The sequence below is a fragment of the Podarcis liolepis genome, assembly GCF_965112155.1.
Source record: "Podarcis liolepis genome assembly, chromosome: 3".
Classification (NCBI taxonomy): Eukaryota; Metazoa; Chordata; class Lepidosauria; order Squamata; family Lacertidae; genus Podarcis; species Podarcis liolepis.
In genome coordinates this window covers 49,478,317-49,506,285 of record NC_139557.1, presented here as the reverse complement: position 1 = coordinate 49,506,285, position 27,969 = coordinate 49,478,317, and the positions used below count along the sequence as shown (strand labels likewise).

At 45.2% G+C, this 27,969-nt stretch overlaps 1 protein-coding gene across 4 annotated transcripts in view; it reads right to left on the bottom strand.

The window, feature by feature from the left end:
- GRIK2 (glutamate ionotropic receptor kainate type subunit 2) overlaps positions 1-27,548 on the bottom strand; it is a 440,357-nt gene extending 412,809 nt beyond the window's left edge. Inside the window, exons 1-2 of one of the 4 annotated variants that reach the window (XM_083497629.1) lie at positions 27,326-27,548; positions 20,285-20,830 (exon numbers count right to left, since the gene is read on the bottom strand). In XM_083497629.1, the coding sequence (XP_083353755.1) occupies positions 20,285-20,399 (115 nt within the window). In that variant the 5' untranslated portion in view covers positions 20,400-20,830; positions 27,326-27,548. The remainder of the gene's footprint in view (positions 1-20,284; positions 20,831-27,325) is intronic. The other 3 variants (XM_083497626.1, XM_083497628.1, XM_083497627.1) reach the window with 3 other exon arrangements.
- Positions 27,549-27,969: the final 421 nt, after the last annotated feature.

The window sequence follows — 27,969 nt, the reverse complement described above, 5'->3', positions numbered from 1 at the left end:
TGTGGCACTCCAGATATTGGAGTCTAGTGCCTATCAGCCTTAGCTAGCATAGCTAATGGTCAGGAAAGATCAGATTCGTAGTACGGCAACTTCTGGAGGGTCATGGGCTCCCAGCCTCTGCTTTGAAAGCTGTTGTTGTTTTCTTTTTGTAGGGTCCAATAGACTGAAATGGAAAGAGAGGACAGGAAAACCCTGCTATGCATATGGAACATGGTTCTCTGGAACCAGGCCATTATGTTGTATCCTGTACTTTATATGCGAGCCAGAGTGGTATAGTGATAAATGTGCCAGACTTGGACCTGGGAGTCTTTAGTTCAAATCCCCACTCCAAACATGGAAGTCATTGGACCAGTCACTCACTGCATCTCACATAATTGTTGTGAGAATAAAAGGTGGGAGGGTAAGAACCTTGCGACCACCTTGAGCTCATTGGAGTAAAGGTAGCATAGTATCTCTAATAAACAAGCACATACTGAGAACCTGCAGCCAAGCTCGTGCCAAACATATTACTCTGCTTTCCTTTGGGCCTCATCAGTGAGGCTGAGAGGGTGATCTTGTCGCCTGGGCAGACCAGGACCTCCATACACACTGCCCAGGCTGAGGAGGTCACTCCACTGCTTCAAACGCAGCAAAAACGACATGGTACGGCTAGCTATGCCACTGCCTGAACTAAGCAGTTATGAGTTACCAGTCGTTGCAGCCACAGCAGGCACTGTGATTCTCCAGCAATTTGTCTTCACCACCGGAGATGCACTCCATTGTCTCTCGAGACAGCTGGATGCCAAGAATAACAAACAAATGAGGACCAGTGTGGCATAGTGGAAGAGAGAGGCTGGACCAGGACTAGGGGCAAGCAGGTCAAATCTTCACACAGCCATGAAGATTACTGGTGGCCTTGGGCCAGTTGCCGCCTTTCAGCCTAGCACAACACACAGGGTTTTATATTGGAATAACATGGGCAGGAGAGAAACATGATCACTTCAAAGGAAGGGTGGGGTAAAACGGAATGAATAAACAGAAATTCTTTTGCATGAGGATATGGGGCATTAGTTGATCACTGACTTTCTATGTACAATTTCTTCTTACTTCTCTGTAATTATGGATCCCCAGGTATGGTCTGAGGCTAGATGAGGCTACCATCTAGCTGAAACCAGTGGTGGAGGAAGGGGGTGCGGGGTGTGTGGGCCGCCCTGGGTATCATCACTGGGGGTGGGGTGACAAATGACAAAAATATAAGTTTTAAAAAATAATTTTAAAAAATTGAGCTCACAGAATTTTTTAGTTCAGTCAGCAAACATAACGAAATGTGGCTGGCACTGGGTGCCACACCGTGGGGGCCGGCACTTACCATGTGGCATGCCCAAGCCACTCATCTCTCCTGGGAGTGACATGGTGGCTTGGGCTCCTGCTGACTCTGCGCTGCCTGAAACGGCAGTGTGGGGCTTGTGGCTGCCCACCGCCTCTCCCTCAGCCGCCCGACAGCTGAGGGGGAGGCGGCAGGGAGACTCCATGCAGCAAGCCCTGCCCCATGGGTGGGCTCGCCCTGCCCCTGGCTGCAGGACGCATGTGCTGCACCGGGCACCCATGCGGCTAGCTACGCCACTGGCTGAACTAAGCAGCTCTGGGTGTGATCTGTGGCAAGATGGGTGAGCACCTCAGTACCACATGCGCCACCTTGGGTTCAAAGACAGGATGTAAATAGCAGGGAATAAAATAAACGAATAATTTGAAACAGTGAGAAAACAATTCCCCCCCCCCCCATGTCTTATTACTTTTCACTATAGTTTTATCCTGAAAAACACATTTCAGAAAAGCATTCCATCAAGAGCTTTCACATTCTGATAGGGATTCTCCCTATTCAGTCTCCTGCAATGCTTACAAGTCTCTTAATATTTAGTATGCTTAATAAGACATCAACATTCCACTGAAGCCCTCCACAGAGATGCTAAATTAGAAAACCATACTGTTTTATTTTGTTCCAACTACAGAGGCAGATTCCCTCAGGGCTTTGGGGCTTTCAAGAAGCCAGCAGCAAGAATCATATTGAGCAATCACATTCCCCCCATGGAGGTAATGATGTAAGTGATCTATTGATATGTCCATGACCACTGGCAGTACTTGAGTCACAATCATGCTCGATGCAGCACAGAACATTTGACTAGGATATGAAACAATTTTCTCTATGTTCCCTCTTTCCAAAAAAATAGCAGTGCAGGTCCGGTTCTGGAATCACCAACCAGAATGTTCTACTATAATCTTTTCTGGATGTTGCAAACCAAGATGTGTTTCAGTTATCTAAGACATAGCGCTCCCTTTTTGAAAGGATGGGGCAGAACAATGTGATTCCGGATGATGGAAACAATGCATTATGCACATAAGAAGATCTCTGCTGGTTTAGATCAAAGACCCTTCCAGTACAGCATCTGGTTCTCACAGTGGCTAAGCTACTCTATTTGTCTCTCTGTGTGTGTTTAACATATTCAACTGTAGAATGTTTAATTCTATAGATTTGGGGGTGCTTTTAAAGGTAGTTTTATTTTCCAATTTACAAAATAATATATTTATCTTTCTCCAATGAACTTTTGAGGTATTCTTAATTGTTGAGGAATATGTTGCAGTCCTTCATCCCTTTCCTTACTTTTTGCTTCCTTCCATCTCTTCTCTCCTATAATTCTCTTAGATGGCATTTGTTTCTGTCAGTATCTTCCTAGTTACAGTCAATTCTGACCTGGTGGTGACATTTCTGCCACCTTCACAACTTCGTTGAACTTCCATTTTCACCCCTGTTGGCAAGAGACAGATGCAGGCTTTTTACAAGACCTTTCCCAAATTGGAAAGATTTAGCCGAAGGCAATTGGAAGAAGACAAAAAACACACACACACCAATTTTAGCAAAAAGAGAGAGCTTGCATTAAGTGAAGCACTAAAAGAAATGATAGATTTTTATTTTATTTTTTGCTTGAGGGCTGCTGAATGGAACACACACATGTCTGCATACAGAGGCGGGCAAGAGCAGGAGATGCCCTACCATTGGGTAAAATGAGGCACTTTTCTCAGCCAACCAATTTTGTGCCTCAATAATAGACAGCAATAGGTCAGTTGTTTATTTTGTTTTTATATTTTTACTGCAGTGTGTGAGTGAGGGAAGAGCTCCACCTCAGGTGCCAAAATATGCTGGCTCCAAAACTCCCCCATTCCCCCAACAGGCCCCCTGAGCAAAGGGAAATGTCTCCCAGTCCCCCTGGGGAAAGGCCACTGCATGCAGAAGGTCCCAGGTTTGGTCTGCCATTGCCAGGTAGAGCTGGGAATGCCCCGTTCCTGCAAATCTGGAAAACTACTGCCAGTCAGTGTGGACAATACTAAGATAGATCAGCCAAACGTCTATGAGCTGGCATACTTCTTTCCCCTTTGGTTGTCTACTCACCCACCCACCAGTGTGAGATCAACAGAGCTCTAGATCTGGTGTTCCTCCCGCCTTGCTTTCATAGGCTTGCTCTTATATTTTTCCCCAGGGAGGTGATGGTGCATCAGTCTGATTTCCTGCTCAAAATGACCTGGGCTGTCAATGGACAGGAATCTGCTAGAAGTACTTCTTGAATCTGCCCTCTGACTTATTTTTTCTTTTTTTACAACCAGGTGAATAGACTGCAAGGATTCTTCTCACATTACAAATGTTAGAGGTGGCTTTTAATTTTTATTTTATGGTTGCTTGTCACTAGGAACAGTGAAAGAGTGATGCTGGTACCAGAAGGGAATAAAAATGAAGCCATTTGAAACACTTAAGACTTTTTTTTCCTCCTAAGCCCTAAAGCCTTTGAGTAAAATTATGGGTCTGGCATGAAGTCACTAGAGCCTGGAGATTCACATTAAACTGTAAAACTTGAGTGTCTAGATACAAAAGGTCACTACTGGGCAATGCTCAAGATAATGTTCTGATGTGGCTAGCTAATGTTAGTTTGATCTTTAAATGTGATTTCCCCTAGCCTTAAGATGTTTAAGACAGATCCTTTAATGTCTTTTTAATGTTTTTTTTTTACTTTTTAAGATTTTTGTTTTATTTTTTACTCTTGGCACAGTCTACAGACTGAATGAGTAGGCGGATAAGTTCACTACAAAGATTGGCAGAAATCGTTGGTGTCTGAGAATAAAAAGCCACATTACTAATAAAAATAATGTGTTCATTCCCGCTGTCCCTTTCATTCCGAAAGATTATATACGTACCGTATCCATATAATCGTTTAATGCAATTCACACACAGTTAGAAGCAGACCTCCTGAGCCAGTGTGCATTCAGGCTAATGAAGTGTACATTCTGAAAATAATTCTTAATGGGGTTCATTGTCCTGAATGATAGTTCTTGTTGCCCCAGTTCATTCAGAATGCATTGGGTAAAATCTATCAGACACCTCTTCCTTCATATCATTGGAGCACAGTTCTTGATATATTGTGTCCATTGGCCAATCCTTTATGGGCACAATGCCAATCTTATTTAGCAGCAGGAAGTACTACAAACTATGTCCAATTATTTTTCAGGGCATCAGATGTTTCTGAAATTCAAACCACATCTCAACTGACTTGGGAATAGTTTTGCAGGCCAATCTTAGTTGACCAGAAAATAACTTTTTCCATATTTTTAATACATTAGTTTACAACAGAATGGGGATGGGGCAGATATAAACCAATTAATTTTTTTAAAATGAACACAAATGGAAAACAGATGACATTTCAATATATAGCAGCAAATACTCATGAAAATGATGATTGCACCGGTGTCCCTGGGTTTGCTATAATCCTTACCACTTTAAATTTCTTCCAGTTTTGTTGGGAGGTCTCTGGTTCCCTAAAGCTAGACTGACTCCTTTATACTAAGTCTTTTCAGAGACTACACAGCAGGGAAAGAGCAAAAGTCTGAAATGCTTCTGCATAGATGCTAAATACCCAAAGGAGCTGAGTCTGATCCTTCCTTTAATACATTTCCCAGTTATTTATGGCTCAGTGGATTTAAATCCATTGTCGCCTTTCAGCTGACAAGTCAGCTAAACCATATCATTTCCCCAGAGTAATATTCACATGTACCAATGTGCAAACAAAGCCCATCTGAATGTACTAATGACCAAATGCAAATATTTCTAGCAGCCACTCAGATCTCCAGAGGGTGGTCTGGAGACCAGACATCTGTTTCGGTGACCAAACCAACCTCTTCATGAGTGGTTCAGGTTTATCAGTTCACAACCCTGTACATTTGGGGAGGTGGGGGGAACACCTTGACTTTAATATGCATTTCATTAGTGTAGACAGACCCTCACCCACATTCATTTACATGTACGGATTCACTTTCCTGGAATGAACAAGACTGTGGCAATCCATATATGAAGGGTTTAAAGGTGAGAGCGTAGATTGGCAGAGAAGGCACTCCCTTCTCAAGTTCCCACAGATGACGTACAACTTTGGGAAGGATTCTAAATATTGTAAAACAGATCAAAACCACAGAAGTAATAATGCTGCATATTAGCTTTCCCTAGGTGCTGAGTCGTGATATTGGCGCTTGTTAAGAGCTGTAATGTGCAATGAAAAGAATGAATTATTTATGTAATACTTGATCCTGTTCTGAGCATTTCTGAAGGACTCCAGGTGAAATATGAGACTGACTTTCAGCTCCTGAGATGAGCAGAATGTTTATGGGTGCAAATTAAGCATTCATTCCACTGCTAAGACACCAAAAACTGGTAGAAGTACCAGATATAAAAGAATTCCTTTAGATATAATCCATAATCTCAATTTTCTTGTATTAAAAGGCGGCTTCGATTTTGCTTTAATGTTCTAATCTGTACTTTTGCCTTCTTCTTTGAGGGTGTGGTGCATATAGGAGTTGCCTGCGTAGCAAATTATGCCATCTTGTAAATACGTTGAATCTCTTTCATAGCATGATGTCTGGGAATCTTTAGTATTAATTCTTACATTAAACCCATGACCAAGCTACCAGACCAGACATGATGCTAAATGTGACATCAGGAAGCCTACCAGGGTTGGTTTGTTTTTAAAAAAGCATGCTCAAGGTAAGTGAACTGCAGTGTTCAGGGAGGAGAGGCTGACTCCTTTCCTCTTCCACCACAATCTCAACAAAAACCATCCCCACATACTGACAAAAAGGACGTCATTCCCCCAGAACTATGAGTAGTATGGGGGGGCATTGATTAGGTTGGGGCAGAAGAAGCAGTTAATCTTTCCCTCCCTGGATGCTGTGGTGCCTATGGCAAGTTTGTGCTTCTTTTAAGTGTCAGGCTTTCTAATTGGACTCCGAGTTTCACATGCTATAAAAAGAATGTGGTTGCATCCCGGTTCAGGCCATATGCCCATTATAAATATCCCATCTGATAACTTAATTCCTAAGCAGCAGTCAGTCATCACTTTAAAAGCTACTTGTACTTGCTTATTTAAGATTGTGGCCGGATCTACGCTGATCTGGAAAACGCTATTAAAAACACTATATAAAAAAAGACAGCTCCCAATGCAATTTCCCATTGGCAACAGATGGCTGCTCTACAGCGTCCTCTGGTGTCACTTTTTTATATCGTATTTTTAACATTATAACTCACCAGTGTAGATTAGTCCTGTGGTTTATATTGCAACATTCCAATCCAGAGACTGTATGTTCAGATTGCACACTAGTTTTTTTACATAGATCAAGGCAACAGCTTTATGTCAATGGGGAGCCAATACAAAATGCAAAGTGATGGCTCGTGATCCTCCACTGAAGGGGATGGGCAAGCCCTTTAGAAGAGTTGTGAGGGTGCATGCATACATGATATCCAGCTTTGTGCCACAATGCTACCCTACCATAATTGAGATAATCAGCTATAATATGCACACTTGTTCAAGAATACACCCATCAATCTTATTAGGATTTATAGCAAATCCTATAAACACTTACTCAGGAGTAGAAGCCCAGGGATCTCAAAAGGATTTCATCATAAGTAAGTGAATAGGATTTTAGCCTTTCCAAGAAGTAATGTTACGGATTCAGAAAATCTTTTGGCACAGATGGGCAATGATTCTGAGTTACTGACTAAGTCATCCATCTCTAATACCTCCTTTGCCCAGAAAAAGAGTGCATTGAACAATTTGAACACCTGCAATCAATAATTAAGAGAAAAATGGCTTCCAACAATCCTTTTCTCTCTGATTTTTCATTCCATTTCTCCTCCACACACACCTTCCTTTGTAGCCCATTCCTAAGGTTTTTATTATAAATGTTAATAAATTTTGTCTCAGAACTTCCTGTTTGATTAGGGATTTGTTTGGATTAAAATATCTTGTGGCTATTTGCTTTTTTAAACAAACTTCCATCCATAACTTTACTCTCTGCAAATGGATAGGCTCACATAAATGCACTGAGTGCAAGACTCAAATCTTATACAGATGTACCATGGAAGTCGAACGGAATCTGTTCTGGAAGTCCATTTGACTTCTAAAACATTCGGAAACCAAAGCACGGCTTCTGATTGGCTGCAGGAAGCTCCTGCAGTCAGTCGGAAGCCACAGAACTCCCTTTGGACATTCAGTTCGCAAACTGAAACAGTCACTTCCGGGTTTGTGGCATTTGGGAACCAGAACTAAGCTGTATGAAAACCAAGGTACAACTGTATTATTTTCATTCATTCATGACTTACTACAAAAATGTTTCAAAGTAACTTACAGTGGCCCTATATCTATGTTTTGAAAGCTGCATCGTATTCAAAATGCTGGGATTTTAATGATACTGTGGCTGTGCAAAAGGAGAGGGGGAGAGATGGAGGGAGTCCTAAACTTTGAGGTCATGATCCCTCCATCAGCCAACACATGGAGGGATCTCCATAGGGCATTAAGGAGATGGTTTGCATTAACATCACTTGATGACTCTAGCAGTGCTGCTCTGAAAGTTTGTTAACTATACTTGGTTTGAAACAAGACCAAAGGTTCCTTTTGAGAATTGTTCTGCTTATCCACAGCCACTGTGTGTTCTTTTTCCATTGTCCTTTTCCTTCCACTGTCTCTCTCACCCATCTATTCAGGGATCGTGTAGTGAGTGTGATGGAATCATGACACCATGTCGCCATTCAGCTTTGTCTACATGGAGACATAATTGAGAACAAATGAAACTTTCACGTTACCCTCACTCTGAGGAGGAGCAATTGAGTGACTTCTGTGTTGCAGAGCTTTCATCGCTGCCTTTACTGTGCAGCACAGCAAGATCAGAAATGTCACACTGCTGAAAAAGCAAGGGAAGTGTGGGTGCTTTTGATGTAAGCTTTCACAAAGAGCATCCTTAGTTTTCGGTCAGCTCCAGACTATAACATCCAACAGTGACTTGCCTCTCTGAATGGGTCACCCTAGTTCCAAAATAACTTTTATACAATCACACATACAGTGCTTTTCAGTTGAGCTAGTTTGCACATCCCGCCATGAGTTATCAAGTGTACGATAACAAAGGGTACAGAAATCAAGTGATAGCTGATGTTTGTATGCTTGGGTGTTTTCCATTTCTAATGCTAATTCTCTGGTGGACTTGGAATGCAAAATATTAGTAACATTGGTGATAGTACAGTGCAGGTTCCCTTGTTAGTTAGGATGTTGTGTAGTACCCTTTTCAGTAGAACTTACTTCTAGGTAAACATCATTTATTATTACATTTATACCTCATCTTTTCTACAAGGAGTTCAAAGTGGTGTACATATGGTTCTGCCCCCCCCCCCCGCATCGCCATTTTATTCTCAAAACAACACTGTTTAGGTAGGTTAGGCTGAGAGACTGTGACTGACCCCTAGTTCACCAGGTCCTAACCCAGTACTCAAGCCAATACATCACACTGGCTCCCTGTAATACTGTTATTTTAACATTCGTTACAAGCAAATTTCAGAAATTAAATCCTGAATGATTAATTCAGAAATGTTGCCAAATCTTGTTTCAGATAATTTTCTAATATAGGTGAGGAACATTTAACTGCCTCAACATTTTGCCCAAAATAGATCAAACCAATTAGACCAGAGTTAATGGAATTTTGATTGTGACTGATTGCTGTGCGTGGAGGAGCTATGGCACAACACATATGGTTAGAGGTTCAACCCCATTCCCCTCCCCACAAATACAGCATCTCTATTTAAAGGATTTCAAGTAGCATGACTGAGACAGGTGTGTGGGGCTTCTATTGCCCTCCCAACGCCAGTGGGGTATAGTGGTTTGAGTGTCAGACTAGGACCTGGGAGACCAGGGTTTAAATCTCTCTTTGGCCATGAAGCTCACTACATGACCTTGGGCCAGTCATTGCCTCTCAGCCTACCCTACCTCGCAACGTTCTTGTGGGGATTAAATAAAGGGGTGAGGAGAAGAGTGTTTCCCCAACTTGGGTCTCCAGCTGTTTTTGAACAACAATCCCCATCATCCCTGACTACTGGTCCTGCTAGATAGGGAAGATGGATTTGTAGTCCAAAAACAGCTGTAGAGCCAAGTTGGGGAAACACTGGTGTAGGCCACCTTGAGCCACTTGGAGAAATAGGTGGGATATAAATACAATAAATGAATAAAATAAACTACCTCTTGACTTCTCCCACCCCCAAGCAAAGTCTACCAGAAGCCAACAACCCAAAAAGTAGCAAGAGAAGAGAGAGATAATGGAATCACTTTCATTTGCTTGCTTAGACCAAACTCTCTCTCTCTCTCTCTCGATGTAGTCTTAAGTCCCATCTCTAAATCAGGGATGGGGAGCCCATGCCCCTCCAGATATTGGACTCCCAACTCTCATGGGTAATGGCCAGAGATAATGTCATCCAACAACATCTGGAAGGTCCCAGTGTCCCAACCCCTGCCCTCACAGCAAGTGAGAATTTACCTCTATGTTCTTATTTCCTCCTACTCCCCCCCCCCCTGTCTTTAAAGCTGTGCACAGGCACTCATCTTTGGTAAAGTGCACTCATAGGTGTTGAATAGATCAACAATTTGAAAATCAAGCAATTGCCCCTTTTTGTCTCTACTAAGCAAACTTTGTATCACTGGAGTCCAATTCAACAGAATGAGAAACACAGAGCAAGTGAGGCGATGCCTTCTATTGAAATTGCTTACCATTTAACAAATTGGAAGATTAGTTTCTGGCTACGCAGAAGGTGTATGGAGGCTTAAGTGTTTAGAGCAAGAATAAAATGGCACCAAGCCATAGTCAACAAGGCAAATACCCCAAGTATTTTTGTGCTGAGCAGCAAAGCCCTGGACTTGAAAGATTGTTTACTTCTGCATAATTTTGAAGCTCAGACGTTTGCTACCACTCCAATAAAATACATGGGCTGCCTTTCCTCATGTAACTCATTTAGAAGCAGATACAAGAATCATCATGTTATATATCTCATCCAGCATTATCACATGGTGCTCAAAAATACTAGATTCCATATAATATTCTACATTTGGGCACAGATATGCCATTCCATCATCACTTAGCTCCATGCATGGCCATGTAGCTACATTCTGATGATGGTGAAATTAGGAAGATCCATGTACTTTGGGAGGCACAGAATGATGACCCCACTTTAACTGGCTGGCCTTTTTATCCCCCAGTTATGGAAGTGTGACTACATAATGATATGCATGGCATTTCCTCTAATCTCTCAACATGTGGGACAGCACCACATCTTTAATGGGTTTGCATACAGTCTTGAAAATGGATGAGAATGGAAACAGCAGGCTCCTCAGTTTACCTTATTTTATTTTTGCGTCATTGATGGAGCATCTAGCAATACCTCCATTGTGAGATATTTTAGGGCAGGGAAGATTAAACCACAGAGGAAAAAAGGCTTCTCTAGGTTATTGCGGGTGATGGGAGGGAGAGCAGTTTTGCAGAGACTAAAGCAGAGTGTAAAATGGGAAATCTTTCAAGCTTGGAATCCACCAAATAAATCTATTTGCAAATTCCTTATCTCCACTAGCAGAGAGCACATTACTCACCACTCAAATTTATATTGATAGCGTTAATTGAACTCTCCGTGATTTCCACAAACCAAAAGCAGCCAATAACGAACAGCAACAACAAAATCTGTCTTATATTTCTGATCAATAGGACATCCTTACACAAGTTGCTTGGCTTTAAATGTGGAGTGGTAAGGCCCGGGGGAACCTCCAAAGATTACCCCATAGAAGAAAGCTTATTTGACTGGCCTTAAATCTTGATAATGCATTAATGAGTCTTTTAAAAAGGATAATTTTAATTCCCCTATCTCCGGCCATAAAGACTGCATACACCTAATCGGGTTTGCCCTTTCAATTAAACTTGTCCAGGACATTCTATTTAGTCAGCACCCTGAATGGGTCATTAAAATTCTTGTTCGGTAAGAGTTGTGTGCTGCGCACCGTTGTTTTTAAATTCCATTAAATCCAAATGGTCTTTATCACGCCATGACCACTGTGACTTCAATCAGCCAATTTAATTACCTTACAAAATTGTCGGCACAAGCGCCAAAGAAAAACAGGAAGGGCTGTGACGTTATCAAATTGAAATCTTCCGCTCTGCTCTTTAATCTGGACCAGTCAATAACAATGCTGTGCATTCCTTCCTTCCTTCGAGAGACTCTTAACCTTAGCTTTCCTCTAAAAATTTTTTCCCCTCTTTTTTTTGGTGTTCCTGCTGAAGACTGAGTTTAAATACCTAGTTAATGCACACAGAAGGCCTCTTGCCCTCAGCAAGTGAACTTTTTTCCCCAGCTCCCGATAAACAAACAAACAAGCAGGGAAGAAAATACCCTCACTCTCAGTTCCATAGAGGCTGCAAAACTACCCAGGCTCTTTCACATCTCTCTGAAAATCTCAGAGCTACTCTCTTGCCATACAAATATCCTCCAGCACAGTTTAAGCACCTGCAGAAAAACGGGGAAAGTCGTGGTGATCTCTCCAAGTTCAATGCATTAATGCATAATTCAGTTTGACTTTACTTTCCTACTTGGACGACTGACTGAAAGAGCAGCAAAGAATATATTTTTTTTTCCAGAAAGAGAGTAATCAGTTGGAAAGAGCACTGCCTGCTGTGGGCACAGTCAAGTAAAAGACACAATTCCAGCACAGAAAGAGACCCTGAAAAAGACATGGATTGTCTCAATGCCCTCCTTTTTGGCCCCCTGTTACTATAATAATGGCCTTGGAAAAACAATCATCCAGCTGTCAATACCCTATCATTAAATCTCCATTAGTAAGAGCATTAGTGGACCATTCCATGCAAAAGCCCTAGCTGTGCTTTACTTCCCATCATGGAAAGCTAGGAATAGAAGGTGAGATTTAATTCAGGCTGTCTGCATAGCCATTTTCATCCCTGATTGCTTTTACACAACCTGAAGAAAGCAACAGGCATATTTAACACTTACAGCTCACCATCACTAAAATTGGAATTAAATCACAGGAATGTCATTGTTCTCTCTTTGTCTCCAAAGAGCCTTCACTTAGCTGCTGCCACCAGAGGTCATTCAAGGTTTTACTAAGCCTTTCCCACCCAGATACTTCTAGGGAGGTCCAACTTTTCATACCAAGTGGACTGCAAGAGTACTTTGACACAGAACCCATGAGCCACACACTGCCTTGTTGTATGTGCAGGAGTACTGAGGCCAAAATTTCATGCCCCCCTCTCCAAGCTCTCATGTTGCCTTCCCAGAGTGAGGCCTCCCTAAGTGAGGCTTTGGGAAGGAGGCACAAGGCAATGGCTTCTAAAACCCTCCTAACTCCTTCCCAAAGCTGGGAAAGCACTAACTAGGATTTGGGAAGGAGGACTCTAGGACCCTGTCAGAGCCCTCATGCCTCCTTCCCAAAGCCAGCGCCTCCTTTGGGAAGGCAGTATGAGGGCTGCGGTTGGCGGGGAGAGATAATATGTTGCCAAGGATCACTGAAAAAGGCCTTGAGGGCCAAGTGTTGGACTGCCCTGCTTTTGACTATGGGCAATTCTACACTATTCTTTTAAAGCACATTCAACGTATGTTTAAGAGCATAAGAATAGCTTGCTGGGACAGGCCAATGGCCCATCTGCTCCAGCATCTTGTTCTCACAGTGGCCAACAAGATGTCTGCAGGAAACCAGTAATTCTGGATTTGAGCAGATGAGCACTCTCCCTTCCTGTGGTTTCCAGGTATTCAGAAGCATGGTCACCTCCAACTGAGGAAGCAGAGCAGAGCCATCATGGCTAGCAGCCATCAGTAGTCCTCTTCTCCGTGAGTTTAAAGGACATGGTTTTCCCCAAAGAGTCCTGGTAACTGGGAATTGCAGTTCTATGAGAGTGAAACTACACTTCCCAGGATTCTTTGGGGAAAGTAATATGGTCAAATGTGCATTGAATGTGATTTAAGTGTGTGGTGTGGATCTGCCCTCCAACTCCCATCATCCCTGGCATTTTGCTGGGGCTGATGGGAGTTGTAGTCCAAAATATCTAGCTTGGGGGCTGTATCTCTTAGTGTTCCAATTGTTTCCACCTTACTAATTATAGCTCCTCATTTTATAGTTCTGCAAGAGCAAGTATGTCCTTCTTTGGCTGATACAGCCAAATGGGATGAAACATTGACAGAATTTGTTCGTGTATCTCAAACCAGATATTCAGGAGTACCATTTTAAGTTTCAGCAGAGTGGCAGGGGTGAGAGAAGCAATTAAACAGCAAGATTCAAAAGCCTTCTCATGGATATATTTAAAATTAAAGATGAGTGTTTAAAGAGTATTTTTGATGGTGTCTGAGACATACCCAGGGATATGAGTGCTCCTAAGCAATAACACCATAAAACATGGAGATGGCATGGAGCTTGTCTTTCCTCTCTCCCATTTCCCAACCTGAACACTTAAAGGGCACCCCTGTAGATAGAAAGCCAGAAACTGCATAATGTTGAAGGGACACCTAAGCAACAAAAAGTGATGAGCAAAAATGGCGATTTCCTTTCCTCCTTTGCTTTTTACTTTCTTACTCAAAAGGACTGTGTCTGTATCATTATTTTCCAGAAAGTGTAATAAATTAAAGTAGAAATTTGACTCTAGGGACCTGACTAGGATCAGAGTTTAGTAAAACACTCTTGATACAAACATGCATCTCAAGACCCTGAGAAACCACACATGATACAAAGTCCTACTGTCTCTTTTTGACAAGAAAAATGGCCTTCAGCTGCCAATATTATGCCATTCAAAGAAGGATGAAGATGAGAGATTAAGAAAACGTAAAGATGCCATGCAACATTTTGTGTCTGCAATCTATATATCACTTATTCTGACTCCCATTGAAGGCAGTAGGAATCATGAGTCTGAGGACTGTAGGCTGGGTGTGGGGAAATTTTCCAGCAAACTGCATCTTCAAGTCTTAAATATGGTATGCATTCAAAGATAATTAGCATTTGGATTAGAGTAATGTTAACTAGCTGAATCCCTAAAGGCTACATCTGAGGTCTCAACTGGATCTCAAGGCTTCTTCAGAGTAAAGAGAATGCATAAGTCACAACCAGCATGGAATTGAAGGTTATGAAGTCCTTGTGCTAAAAAAATTACAAGGCTTCACACTCCTCTGATCTTTAGGCTACCCTTAAGTTCTTTGCATATATTTACAAAAAGCAGACAGAAAGGCACAATGAATATCCCCAGCATGATAACCTCATACTACAGAATAGCATGAATTGTTTATCTCCTTGAATGCAGTTTGTATTTTAGAAAATTAATAGTATGGCTGCATGACAACAACTTGCTACTAGGTTCTGAAGAAATTTGATTGAGCTTAACGCATGGAGTAGCCATTCAGTTGGAAAAAGCTGCAGCTCCCAGGGAAGGGCAGGAAAAGGTCTCCTCAGGAATAAAGAAACCTGACTGGTTAGCTTGATGGGGTGGAGAAAGGCTTTCTCTTTCCCCCAGTTTCTGCTCCACACCATCAAAGGGCTCAGTCTCCACATAAGTATACTCACAATAACATGAGAAGAGCCTTCTGGACCAAGCCAGTGGCCCATCTAGCCTAGTATCCTGCTCTCACAGTAGCCAACCAGGTGCCTGTGAGAAGCCTACAAGCAGGACATAAGTGCAAGAGCACTCTGCTCCCCAATAACAGTACTCTCAGAGGGCAATATTACAGCAAGGGCTCCTGTTTGACTGCTCTACTCTATGCCATGCTTTCAACTATTGATTAATCCATTATTTTTTGTAAGCTATCTTTGAGGGCCATTTGACCATGTGCTAGGTATAAGTGCGTCCTTAAATACTGTAGTATAATAGAAAATGCCAAAGCAAAATCTAAAAATGTAATTGTGTGTACACCAAATAAGAAACAGGACCTACTAGGAGCTACTACTAGCTCCAAGGAGCTACTAGGTGTCCTTTTCAGTTATTACATATCCTTACTGGAAACTCTTTGATTTTCCTGTTTGAAGCGGTGGTGCTTGCACTGCCCCTCTGACCTGCTTCAAATTTTTTACACACAATACACCATGAACAATCCACATGGGCTCCCAGAGACCTTCCCTGGTGCCCACAGGATGCCCTGCCCCTGCCCCTGCTTCAATTAAGCTTGAAACAAGCATTCTCCAGTAGCCAATCAAATACTGTAGGTTGTGGTGCATGCCTCGTTGCAGAGTGCCTGTGATAGTTTCCTCAGTTTGCCAATGTGCCCACAGGCCCAAAGGTATGGCAAACCCCTGCAGCAGACTGATTACTGAAGTTACTATTCTAATCACTCTTACCAGTAGGAACAGTGAGATTTACTGTTAAGTAGGGCAATGCTGTGGCCTAAACCACAGAACCCAGGTCTTGCTGATCAGAAGGTTGGCGGTTCGAATCCCCGTGACGGGGTGAGCTCCTGTTGCTCGGTCCCTGTTCCTGCCAACCTAGCAGTTCAAAAGCACATCAAAGTGCAAGTAGATAAATAGTTACCACTCTGGCAGGAAGGTGAACGGCGTTTTCGTGCACTGCTCTGGTTCACCAGAAACGGCTGAGTCATGCTGGCCACATGACCCGGAAGCTGTACGCCGGCTCCCTCAGCCAGTAAAGTGAGATGAGCGCCGCAACCCCAGAGTCAGCCATGACTGGACCTAATGGTCAGAGGTCCCTTTACCTTTTCCTTTAGGGCAATGTTTAATCAATTAATTCATTAAATTAATTGTTTAAAGTTTTTCATAAACTAAAAATATTTCATCCTATTAATCAGGAGGAACAGGAGAGAATTTTTTTTTTAATAGATAGATATATCTATGAAAGCTGTAGGTGGAAAGCACAATCTTAAAAGGATCATTCACTCTTCTCTCACACACTAAAGAGAGTATGCCTGTTCCAAGATGGTGGCTATAGCAACATTGATACATCTTCCAAAAGCAAAAAAACAAACAAACCACAGTTTCCTATATTCCTCAGAGCTATTGCTTTACTCATATGTGAATGCAGGCAAATGTAAACATTTTTCCAATTGAATAAAATGTACACGATGAATTATGTTGTCACTAATGAAGAGGCAGCTCAAGTTTTAAGATATGCTTTTAAGATGGAAGTGCGAGTCTTGCTTGCACCCTGTGATGCTCATTTGATTTGGGCACCTGAGTGAAGCAAAGAGCCCACTGGATCCTTCCAATCAAACCAGCAGGCATAACGTACACAATAGTTACCTGGAAGAAAGTAAATATGTGTTTAGGTTTGGCCTCCCACTGATTTCAAAAGGAAATTTCTTCCAGAAGTTAAACTACTATGGCCCAAAGACTCAAGAATATAGAATTCATTAAGATATACAGCTTGCAGAACTGCAAATCCACATAACAAGAAGCTGGATGAAGAAAACAACCTTTCCATAGCGAGGTGCTCAAAAGAGAGCACAGACCAGGACGATCAGAAACTCCGGGAACTGACCGTGGTACTGAAACGATATCCTGGTGTGTTCAAGGCAGTGGAGCTCCTCACTAAGCGTCCTTCTGTGATGAGTAATTATTGGACAAATCAATGTTAAGTAAATGCATTCCCTAGCACATTGTGGAAGGAAAAGACCTTCCAAAAGCCTAGATTTATAAAAACAGTGAAAGTCCTTTGAGATACGGCTACCCAGGCCCCCATAGCTATGCCCCAACAGAACATTTCTGCATCCAACGCAATAAAAATATATGCTTCCGATTTCCTCCTTATTTGTTTAACACAGGGAGCGTCAATTCAAGATTTTCACCGAAATCTGCAGCAATGCTCCTGCAATGACCCTCTTATCGGCCTCTCCTCTCACTGTGCAAAGTCCAGAACCCAAAAGCGCAGGAATCTCCATTGAAGCCCTTTTCTAAGGTATCTCTCCCTTAAAGACTGTAAAGTAAGAAACTTCCCTGCGTGTCGCTAGATAATACATTTGTGCAGAGGCCGCCCGCCACAAACTTGGCCGTTTGCTTGTTGTGCCATCATAATGAGCTCCAGCAAACAGAGGCAGCGACCCAAGCAGGGTCTTCCATTGTATCGCTTGGCCTTGCTGTGCCCGAACTGGCTGAACGCTTCTGATGGAGCGTTAATTACCAGGTAGCAACAGCTTCTCACAGATTGTGATCCACCTAAACTTTCGCGCGTAAAAGAGGCAACACGGAAAGAGACGTATACCCCGCGGGAAATGCCAATCACAGTAGCTAGAGGTGAAGAGGGTGCGGTTTTTTTGCTGGTTCTTGATCCCCTTCTGGTTCCAGAGAGGAGAAAGAAAGCGGGAGCCGGTACAACAGCGGTTGAGGATCTCAGAATCCAGCTCCTTGTCGCTCAGCTAACCCCCAATTATTTCTGTTTTCCATCATCGCTCCGAGTTATGCCTCTACACGCATACCACCCCCAACACACACTGGAATGCCTCGATAAAAGCCATCAGGCATTTCCTGGCAGCATTAGGCATTGGGCACAGCTGGCAATCAAAGGCCTCGCATCTCGCGCAACCTTTGCTCCCTCCCTCCAATAAAATGTAACTGCTCAGCTGGCGGGGGGGACGGAGGACGAGACGAGCGATAAACTCTGAGATTCTAAACCTACACGCGGTCTTCAGCCCTAGCAGATTATTTTTTGGAGGAAGCAGAAAATAGTTTGGGAAGTGAGAGTACCAACCTGTTCCACAATCCTGTTAAAATGAAGCAATGGGATTTAAACTGATTTCAAACGCACACGCATTTGACTCAGTGGGATTACATGGTTCTAATCCAAGTATGTCTGTGCACAATTGGGCCCTTACTTTGGAAGTAGTATATTCCTTGCCGTCTAAACTCTAGAGGGATTGATAGGTGCCCAGAGTCTACGTGTGCCTTTAGAAAGAGGGGGCGTCACCTCTACTGTCTGATCGATCAACAACGTTCTTCTAAGTCAATGTTTCGTTGGAACAAACCAGCACGGGGAGAGGGGGAATTCCCGGGCAAGGCACCTTCCATTCACTCAGAGAGCATCTTTTGGGAAAGGCGTGAGGAACAGCGCGTTGACTCTCACAGCCCAGCGGATCCCACCGTTCGGTCATAAACAGGGACTCGTGCCTCCTGTCACCAACAACAGACAGCTCCCTGCTGCTTTCAACGAGCTCTACAGGTCAGACTTCCCTGAAGTTCAACCCACCCCACCTCACACACACCCCCCCCCCGGACCATCTTGAGCTTTATTCAAAGGAATCCAGGCATTCCTGAAGATGGTTGCTAAGAGCAACGTGCTTTAAAAATCACGGGGGGGGGGGGGGACTCAGAATCCAGCACAGCTGATCAATACCAACCCGCTGCTTTTGGAATCAGGACCGACCTCTCTTACGACACCCAGATTTATTTCCTCCGGTTTTAAACAAGCGAAACCAAAGAGTCCCTAGGGACTCCACCGGAGTGGAAATGTTTAATGATGGTTGGCGAGAAGGATTGCTTCTATGGGAAATTAAGGACGCCTCTCGCTTGGGACAGCAACTCCCCGCGCTCTCGCCACCCTCCCCTGCCCCAAGCCTCATCCATATCTCACTAGTACTTTGGTCAAACGCCACGGCATGAAATCCAGAACTGTTCAGTTCAACATTGGCTTCAATGGGATTACACACTCTCTAGGACTGGGTCATAAACACCTGCAAGGTTCGCTGCTTCCTGCTCTTTGTCTGTTTTAATTCTCGCCTAACTTTGGAATAACTTTCCTCGGACAACGTTGCTCTGGGAGATTCACAACAAAACCCTGACCTTGCAGCGTGGCTGGTGGACACCTTTTTCCTCTACCCTGACAGTCCACATTTTTGGGGTCCACAAAGATGGTTAAAGGACAGCTTATAAAGAAAAACTGTCGGGGAGCAAGTCTAAGATTCAGTGGTGGTATCTGAATCTCCGGCACGCTCCTGAAACTTCGAGAGTTTCTTTGGCCACGATCCATCAATCAATCACTCACTCGGAAAACACTCTACCAACCCCCATGGAACAAGAGTGGCGTGTTGAGGGCAAGAAACTTCACCCCGTGATCCACAACCCGCTTTGCGGCCACCTACTCGCGAGTAAACGGGTGTGCTCGAAGATCATTCTCAGCGGAAGTTACTCCATTGACTTGGATGGGATGTGGATGGCACCTGTAGGCATCAGTCACGCTTCTTTAAAAGCAAGACATTTGGCTTGCGTGGTGCGTGGATCGCACTCTCTGAGTCAACGAAGAAATCATTACCAGCTCCCAGTTCGCTGATCATTTGAGGGGGTCAGGGGTGGGGGCTAGAACCTGAAAAGCAGTTTCCTAATTTCCTCTGTTATCAAACGGCCTGATCCCTCCTAATTCAAAGGCCCCTTAGTAAACACACGTTAAAGGAGACACAGCGCCGGAGAGACCTTCCTTCCAGGGCTGTGGTCAGCAACCTTGCCCTGGCATTTGGCATCTCTCCGTGGGCAGAGACTGCCGGGGTGAGGATGGGGGGTGGCATTTGTAGCAACTGCCAACTATGAACACAGCAACGGCCCTCCAGACTCAGAGGCTTCCCACCCGCACTGTGGCAACTCCAAAAGAAGCAGCAACAAAGCAAGCTGGGTTTAAGACCAGCCCAGACCCGCCTTGGTTGGGGCGGGCGCTAGTCAGTTCCCTAGGATTATCGAGACCGGGGCGACCGCGCTCTGCTTTGCGGCCGCTGGGAAAAGAAGGCGAAGGCGAAGGCTGGAGTTGGCGCCTTAATACAATCGGGAGGAGACAAAAACATACTCGTGTTAGCCCGGAAGTAGCTCCATCACCCATCCACCCGCGTTTCCCCGCTCCTTTCAACCTGCCCCCTCCTTCCTTGGCAAAATCCTCGGGAAACATAGAGATGCCAGCAAACGTTACGGGGGGTGGGGGGAGGGAGGGAAAGCCGCCTTACCGAATCTCAACACATGCGTGGTTCCTTGGGAATATCCAATCCACAGTAAGCAAAGCAGGAGCCGAATGGTGCCTCTGAAGACTGGATGAGTTAGAATCTGGGAAATAATCTTCATGGTGTTTCCTACGCACACACGCGCCGCTTTTCCTCTTGGCCCCCTTCGCGTCAAGCGTCCGCTTTTTGTCCCCCCCAGCAGCGCCGCCGCCGCCACCAGCAGCCGCCACCAGCCCCGCCGCTGCGGTCGGTTTCCACGAGCTTGCGGAGCCGCGGAAGTGTTTGGCCCGGAGACGCGATCACGGCATGGTCACACCGAAGGGAGAGGCTCTCCGCTTCCCAAAGCCATTAGCAATCCCTGCATGATCTTCATTCACTGCGCCAAGGAGCAACCTTCAACTGCAAGGAATGGTGGGACATCCATGGTCGTCGGGCTGAGCGCGGGGCGGGGAGAGGATCCTCGAGAAATCCAAACACACACACGCACACACGCGCACCCGAGCGCGCACACACGGGCAGGCATAGGCAGGCGCCGTGGCCAGTCGGGCGAACCTAGGAGGCAGGCGAGAAGAGATGGGGGGGGGGGAGAGAGAAAGACGAGGAGCGGGGGGGGGGGGGAGAGAGAGAGAGAAATCAATCGGCAACCCGAGCTAGCGAAACCGCTGCCGAGCGAGAGGCGGGCACTCGCCTGGCCGTTGGGCTCCCCTTCTGCTGCACTGCTGCACGGCTTCTGACGCGCAGCCAAGATGAAGTGCGAGAAAGCGAGAGAGCTTGTCTTGCCTTAAGGCTGCCAGCCGCACAAGCCTTCCCCGGGCCTCTTATGCAACCGATCCCATCGCCTCTTGGAAATTATTATTATTATTATTATTATTATTCCAACTTGGCTGCATGACGTGCCTAACATTCTGATGGTTCTCTTCCAATAAGCTCCAGCCGTGCTCTGGGAAAGGAGCAGAAGGAGGTCTGCGACTCCGTCTGGGTGTCCGATCTGAAGCCCCGGGAGTTATTGGGCAGAACGCCCATGGAAGGAGATTGACACGCACCAGGCTCGTAGCCCTAGTTAAACCCAAAAAGAATGTGGTTGGGTTGGTGCCTGGCTCAACTTCAGGTGTCCACAATGCTGGCTCCTCTGAGCCCAAGCCCCCAGTCTGGACAATGGTCCGTCAGCACAGCCCCAACAGAACTACAGGGGAACTAAGGGCAAAGTCTTGAACTGGCTGCGGATCTGTTTCAATACAACCAAATTGCATGCTGCAATCCTAACCATGGCTACTCAGAAGTAATCCCCATTGATTTCAGTAGGGCTTACTCCCAGGTAAGTGGAGTTAGAATTGCAGCCTTTGGGTGAGAGAGACAGATACTATCAGAATTAATTTTTGAATGGCTGGCTGGGGAGACAGCACTTCGTTTAAGAGCTGGAGGTGGGGGCGATGACGTTATTATTGTTTCAAAACATATCCACAAACAGGTTTTTCTTCTTTCCATATGTCCGGACATTCTCATTCACTTTCTACTGTTTATGCCCATCAAATCCTCATTTCCTTCAATAGTAACTTTATCACTGACTCACTAAACATCTAGGTTAGGACAGGGATTGTTAGGATTAAAAATTTATACTCCGCTGAAGGACCTACACAGTGCACCCAGGAATAATAATGAGTGGATGAGATATGGATTATTTTTTCGAGACGTCCCTCATTTTAAAAAATATATGGCTAATAGCTTGCGAAGGCTCTCAGTTTTAAAATGCCTCCCCTTTGGGGGGGGGACAGTACTTACAACACAACTGGAATATACAGTCTGCTGAAATGAAAGCTTTCTGTTTCCCAGTTCCCAAACTATTTACTCCCGAGTAGTACCACTGATATATAAGGACTGGGTTTGTGCCAGTGTAAGTGGTGTGCAGTTTGTAGCCTTCGCTGGAGAAGAAGATATTTGCCTTCTTAAGTAGCTATCGTTTCAATCACTTTGCTTTAACTACCCACTACCACCACCACCCATTAAAATATTTATTCACTAGTGTCAATGGTGGCAGATTCCCCCCTCCCTTATTTTCTACACAAAGAGGGGGAGGTTAAAAAAAGTTAAAAAGTGGGGGATTTGAACCTTTGAGGAGTCATTAAAACGCATTGGTAGAGGAGAAGCCAGCATTTTATATAACCCTAATGGAAAGTCTTCCATGAATCAGACTACTAACTACGTGAGACAGGGTGGAGGAGATCATTCCTATTATCTCCATACGAAAATGAATGGAGATTAATCTTCTGTTTGGAGGCTAGCCCACTTTAATGCAGTAGAATGTCTAAGAGAGAGATTCTATCAATCAAGACGGCCGAGATCTTATTTAAGTGAAGCATACACCTATACCTGCGGGAAAACTGACTATTTATCCAAATGGATCTAGGACCAAGTTCTCTAGTTCCAACTGTATCAAGAAATAGACTTACATACTTCCGATCCTACTCACTGGTCTACCGGGACTTACTCCCAGAGAAGTCTGAATAGAATTGCAGCCTTAATGCATCTATTTTATTTGGACCTTTGACTGTCAGAAGCTCGTGCTATAGGATGGATAGCAAATCCGACTAACTTTCTATTGTTACAGGCACTGACATTCCTCTGCACACGTTTACTTCGAAGTGCCGACTGAAACCTACCTGCTACTAAGGGATAACTAAACATCGCTGGGGTTTTTGGGTTTGTTTTTTTTAAGATGCAAATCTAACTCCTGTGTCAAAAACAAGTATCATGAATGGCTACTTCTGCAGTCTAGCAGGCAATTCAATCAAACGATCTGACTATACTGGAGCACTTGCAGGGAGGAAGAAGTACCTAATGCTGAAAACAAGGATATCTAGCGACTCCTTCAGTGTGCAGTTGGAATATCTAGCCGGCAAACGTGCCTTTGAGATAGCCTGTTTCCTGGATTTGCTGCTCATTTGCTTTACTTGGAGCAAGATCAACTGAATAAGAGAGTGTGCAATGCAGTTTCTGAGAGTATTAAGAAGTGTCTTCCTACTTTAAGGAACTGATATAAAGCCTATCAGGTGTCTCTAGACATGAAGGCATTGGATCACTGAAAACTATACAAGTTCAGGATTTAAAGCTGCTCTTTTATTTTATTTTTAAAGCGTTTACCATTTCCACTGTAACCTTTGGCTTACATATCAGCTAATACTAGACTTGAGAGGGAATCTCTTGTTAAAGCGGAAGGTTTTATTCATCTTGTTTCCTTCCCCACCTCTTCCTCCCAGTCACCTGCATTTTAGGAGGTTTGCCGCATTGTCATCCAACCAGAGAAACATCGAAATAAGATACTGCAATTTTTTTAAATCTTGCAACGTTCGTCTTCGCCTCCAACCCTTGTCTGATGCTTGTGAAGCAGAAAGGTATCACCACCACCACGGACAGCTACCGAACTTGTACTGAAGAAATTTAGTAGAAGAAACGGTCCCTCTCCTTTTCAGCACCACGGACAGCACCACACTCCTTTAATGGATTTGGCAACGAGGCGCTTATATCTATGCATAGCAGCGTGTATGCATTTTCCTGTCCATTTGGACAGGAAAATAAATTATCCCCCCTCCCAAGGCTTCAAAACAAAGAGACAAGCAAAATATTTTAAACCTGCAATCTGACTGCATAGTTCAAATAATTCAATGCAGTCTCTGCCTTGATTATCCTCGACTGTTTTGATTGTCTTACCTATATTTTATGAAAACTCACTTCCTTTCAGTGTGCTATAAAAAACCCAAACCCGCCAGCCCTCCCGATCTCTGTTCTTCAATGCACAGTTATACCACAGTGCATGTCTTTGGTCCACCAACTGTTTAGAAAGTACAGAAAAATCGACTGGCCACATTTAGGGCAGAAACCCACCTCCCACCAATGTGAATGGCTAATGGCTGGTTGATTGTAATGGTTTCGAATTGCTCCCTGAGGAGTTAGGCCTTTTCTGAAATATATAATTAATTTCGGCTTTGGAAATTACCATCTCCATTGCCCTTTGCTAAGTAAGGCTGCAGCTGGCATTTCAGTCTTTATTTACCAACATCTATCTATCTATCTATCTATCTATCTATCTATCTATCTATCTATCTATCTATTAACAACACTGTTCATTATTAATTAAACACACACACACCAGAAGTACCCAGAGTTTCCCCCTTGGCATTTTCCTCAACATACTCCCAAGGTTTAAGAGCTTTGATTTTATGGCATTTCGCCGAGGAAGCTGATTATGACTTGGCCTGTTAATATGTCTCTTTTCTGACAGTGGTTCCCTGGAACCTATTTAACTGCGACCCCGCCCTTCACCACCAGAGAGTTGCTGGGGAGGGGGAGCTTTAAATACTCAATTTCCTGTTGTGCATCTTGATTTACTCTACCTCTTCGCCATACGTTGTCTAGCAGGAACATCTTTTCGCTATCCAAGGTCACAGCGCAGGTGAAGTGGAAATGAAAATACATATATCAAGCACGGAAAGCTGGGTGGCGAATAATATGAAACCAATCTAAAAACGCATGCCCTGGGTAATAAAGCAATTCTTCTGATGCAGTATTCCTGAATAAGCTAAGAGTTTCATTGGCATTAATTGCACATTCACTAATCTGCTTCCCCCACCTCAGGTTTCTTTAAAAATACTCTTTCTACTGGAAGGAGATTTGAAAGCTTGGCGAGGGGTGCGGAGAGGCTTCCTAGCTGCAGGTCAAGGTGATTTCGTCTACCATCTGGTTCTAGGGATTGGGAGAAGGGCCTTGGAAAATTCAATTTCCCCCTCACTGTTTGAAAGCTCTCAGTGAATTTAGACAGGGCCTTTGACAAATGTTGACTCTTGAACTTCTATTCCCCACAAGCAGCCCTACTCCAACAAACAGGCCTTTTAGTTCTGCCAGCTCCCATCAGATTTCTTATCCTGCTGTTCTGAAGAAAGGCCTGGGTGGGTTTTTTGCAACACTTGACCAGCATTCCGTGTGTGTGTGTGTGTGTGTGTGTGTGTGTGCGTGTGCGCGCGCGCGCGCGCGCAGACATCTCTTGCAGCTTTGCTGAGCTAAGCTCATAGTAGGCTAAGCTGGGCCTCCCTCTGCCCCCACCTCCCCGCGCGCCCTTTGCCAAAGCACTCAAATGAATGTTGATATTATCAGTTCAGAAAACACATCCCGGCCCACTCCTTCACTCCCACCAGCAGCCACTAAAGCAAGAGGTTCCCCGGTTGCCGGTTATTAGCGGAGCCCAGATTCACAGTCCTGTTTCTGCTGCGCCGATGATTAATGGGATTTTAAGGTGGTAATTAATTTTTTAGCTGCCGAAGAGACGTGCATCCTAATTAAGGAGCCGAGGATATGATAGATTTACTTGTTCAGGCACTTTTTGGACTTCACAGCGGTGCACATCTGAGCATATTTTCAACCAGCGAATGCAAACATTTATGATTTGGTCCATATATCACTCCTCCACCTCCGCCACCTCCTCCTGATGTCTTTTCCCCACCCACCCCAACTAGGCTTTCACTTCACAAAGTTTAAAGGAATTTAAAAAGCTTTCCTTTATCCTTCATTCTTTGCCTCACTCTATTTTTTTCTATTACATTTTACAACCATTACTAATTACACAAAGGCACGTTTCTGTCTAAGGGCGATTTCCTCGGGGAAGGGGCAATTCGGCCTTTAAGGAGAGTTTGCACTAAGGAAGCTGGTTTTGTTTGTCCCGGTTCCTTCTTAGATCATCAGGAGGAGGCTGGGGAATAGTACTGTTGTCCTGGCAGTCTAAAACCCCGATCTACAAATCAATTAAACAGGAATGCCTGGCTCTCAGCCAACTGGGGGCCGGCTGGCACATATACAGCCTAGACAAGGCGAAGTGCCTGGACTGAAGCCAACCGAGTCCCCATTGGTTTCCACTCAAGTTCTTCAGCGTAGCTGCTGGGTGCTAGCTCGGACTGGGAATCGGTTTCAAGCCCTTGGGCTTAATCGACTTGCGAATCGGGGGTGGCAAAAGAACCGGCATCTCTTTTTCTTTGACACCCAAAAAACTGCAACCCACCGACTTAAGAAAGCCCCCTTGAAATTAGCATGGCTCTGTGGACTCCACGACCAAAGGGTACAACTCCGAGGCATTCCCCAGGGCTAGGCAAATGGGAGTTGTGCCATTCACAGTCCCCATGGGCTGCGGATGGCACCCTAAGCTCCCTGGTTAAATGACAAGTCTCTCTCTGTGTATGTATATCTCTCTTCCTTCCCCCCACCCCTTTCCAACTGGGCGATTTGATGTATTATAAACAGACACACGTCGTTGCTATGGAGAAGAAAAGCTTTCGGATCAGGGTGGGCACGGAAAAGAAGGAGAAGCAGAATCGCACCGCCTCAGGCTCCGTTTTTGGAAACCTCGGAGACTCCCCTCCGAAGCTCCGGACGAAGGAAAAGGCGGCGGGAGGCTTCCCGCGGTACCACAGTCTGTTGCGAAAGACCAGTTTTGAGTGCGGGGTGGGGGTGGGAAGAAGTGTGCGACCCCCTTGCCAAAGCGCGAGTGGAGGCGATGGATAGGCAAGCAGGCAAAGTTGCATCTCCGTCCTCCTAGCCACGTTTCATTGGGAGCCCTACTGATTCCCGTTGAACTTGCTGCAAAGTAAGTGAGCTCTTAGCCCTGGCATTGAGAGAGGGGGAGATCCAACTGCCTTAAGAGATGAATGAGATAAACACCGGGATGAAAGATGTGGCTCGAAAGGAAGACAGATGCTCCTTCCGTCGGAGTTTCTGCTCGCCCCGTCTATCTTCTCGCCCGCCTGCCTCGCTGTGCTGGGGAGAGAGATCCGGGCAGCGCCCAGAAGTGCCCGCCCGCTCCCTCCCATCCATCCACCCATCCATCCCGATCGCTTCGAGGTGCTGCTGCTTCCCCTTCGCTGTTTTTGTGGCGCCTCGCGTCCCAATCCTCAATAAAATGAAATAATTCGTCTGTGAAGTATCTCTAAGCCCAGAGATCTAGCTCCACACACAAAGCGGGAGATGGATGTTTTGGCGTCCCAGGGCAGATCGGGGAGGTCTCCTTACCTTGTCCGCTGCTGCCCAGGGCGACCGGGGAGGAGAAAAGTCAGCGGAGCTGGCTTTGGACGGGGCTCTGGGGCTGAGGAGCCGAGGCGGCGCGCCGAGCTCACTGGAGAGCCGCAGCCGAGGCAGCCGAGCCGAGGCAGGCGGGCGAGCGAGCGAGCTAGAGCGAGAGACACGCCTCCTGCCGGGAGCTCCGCGCAGAGCCCGTTAAAGGCGCAGCGCCGCTTTTCCCCGCCGCCTTCCTGGGCACCCCCAAGCCCAAGGCTGGAGCCGGCAGGAGGCGAAGCCGGCCGCAGAGCAAAGGGCAAAAGGACGGAGTCTGCTTTAAAGCCAGCCCAAGCCGTCTCTGCTCCCACCCAGACCCCACTCCGCAGCGGATCCGCCTCTCCCAAGGGCCCCGGATCCCACACACTTTCTTTGTAAGAGCGACCCGTCGATCGCCGGTCTCTTTTAAAGACCCCGGTTTGCCCTCGAGCAGCCCAGGGCTTCAGTTCAGGCCGGCGGCATTCTGCTACGAAACGAAGAGTGCGCCGCGAGGCCTGGGCAGAGTGCGCTTGTCACCCAACGGATTAACCCCCGGGATTCTCAAGGATGTGGCTTCCTCCAGACAACACGGCGCAGGAAACAGGAGGTGTCTCCCTCGAAGG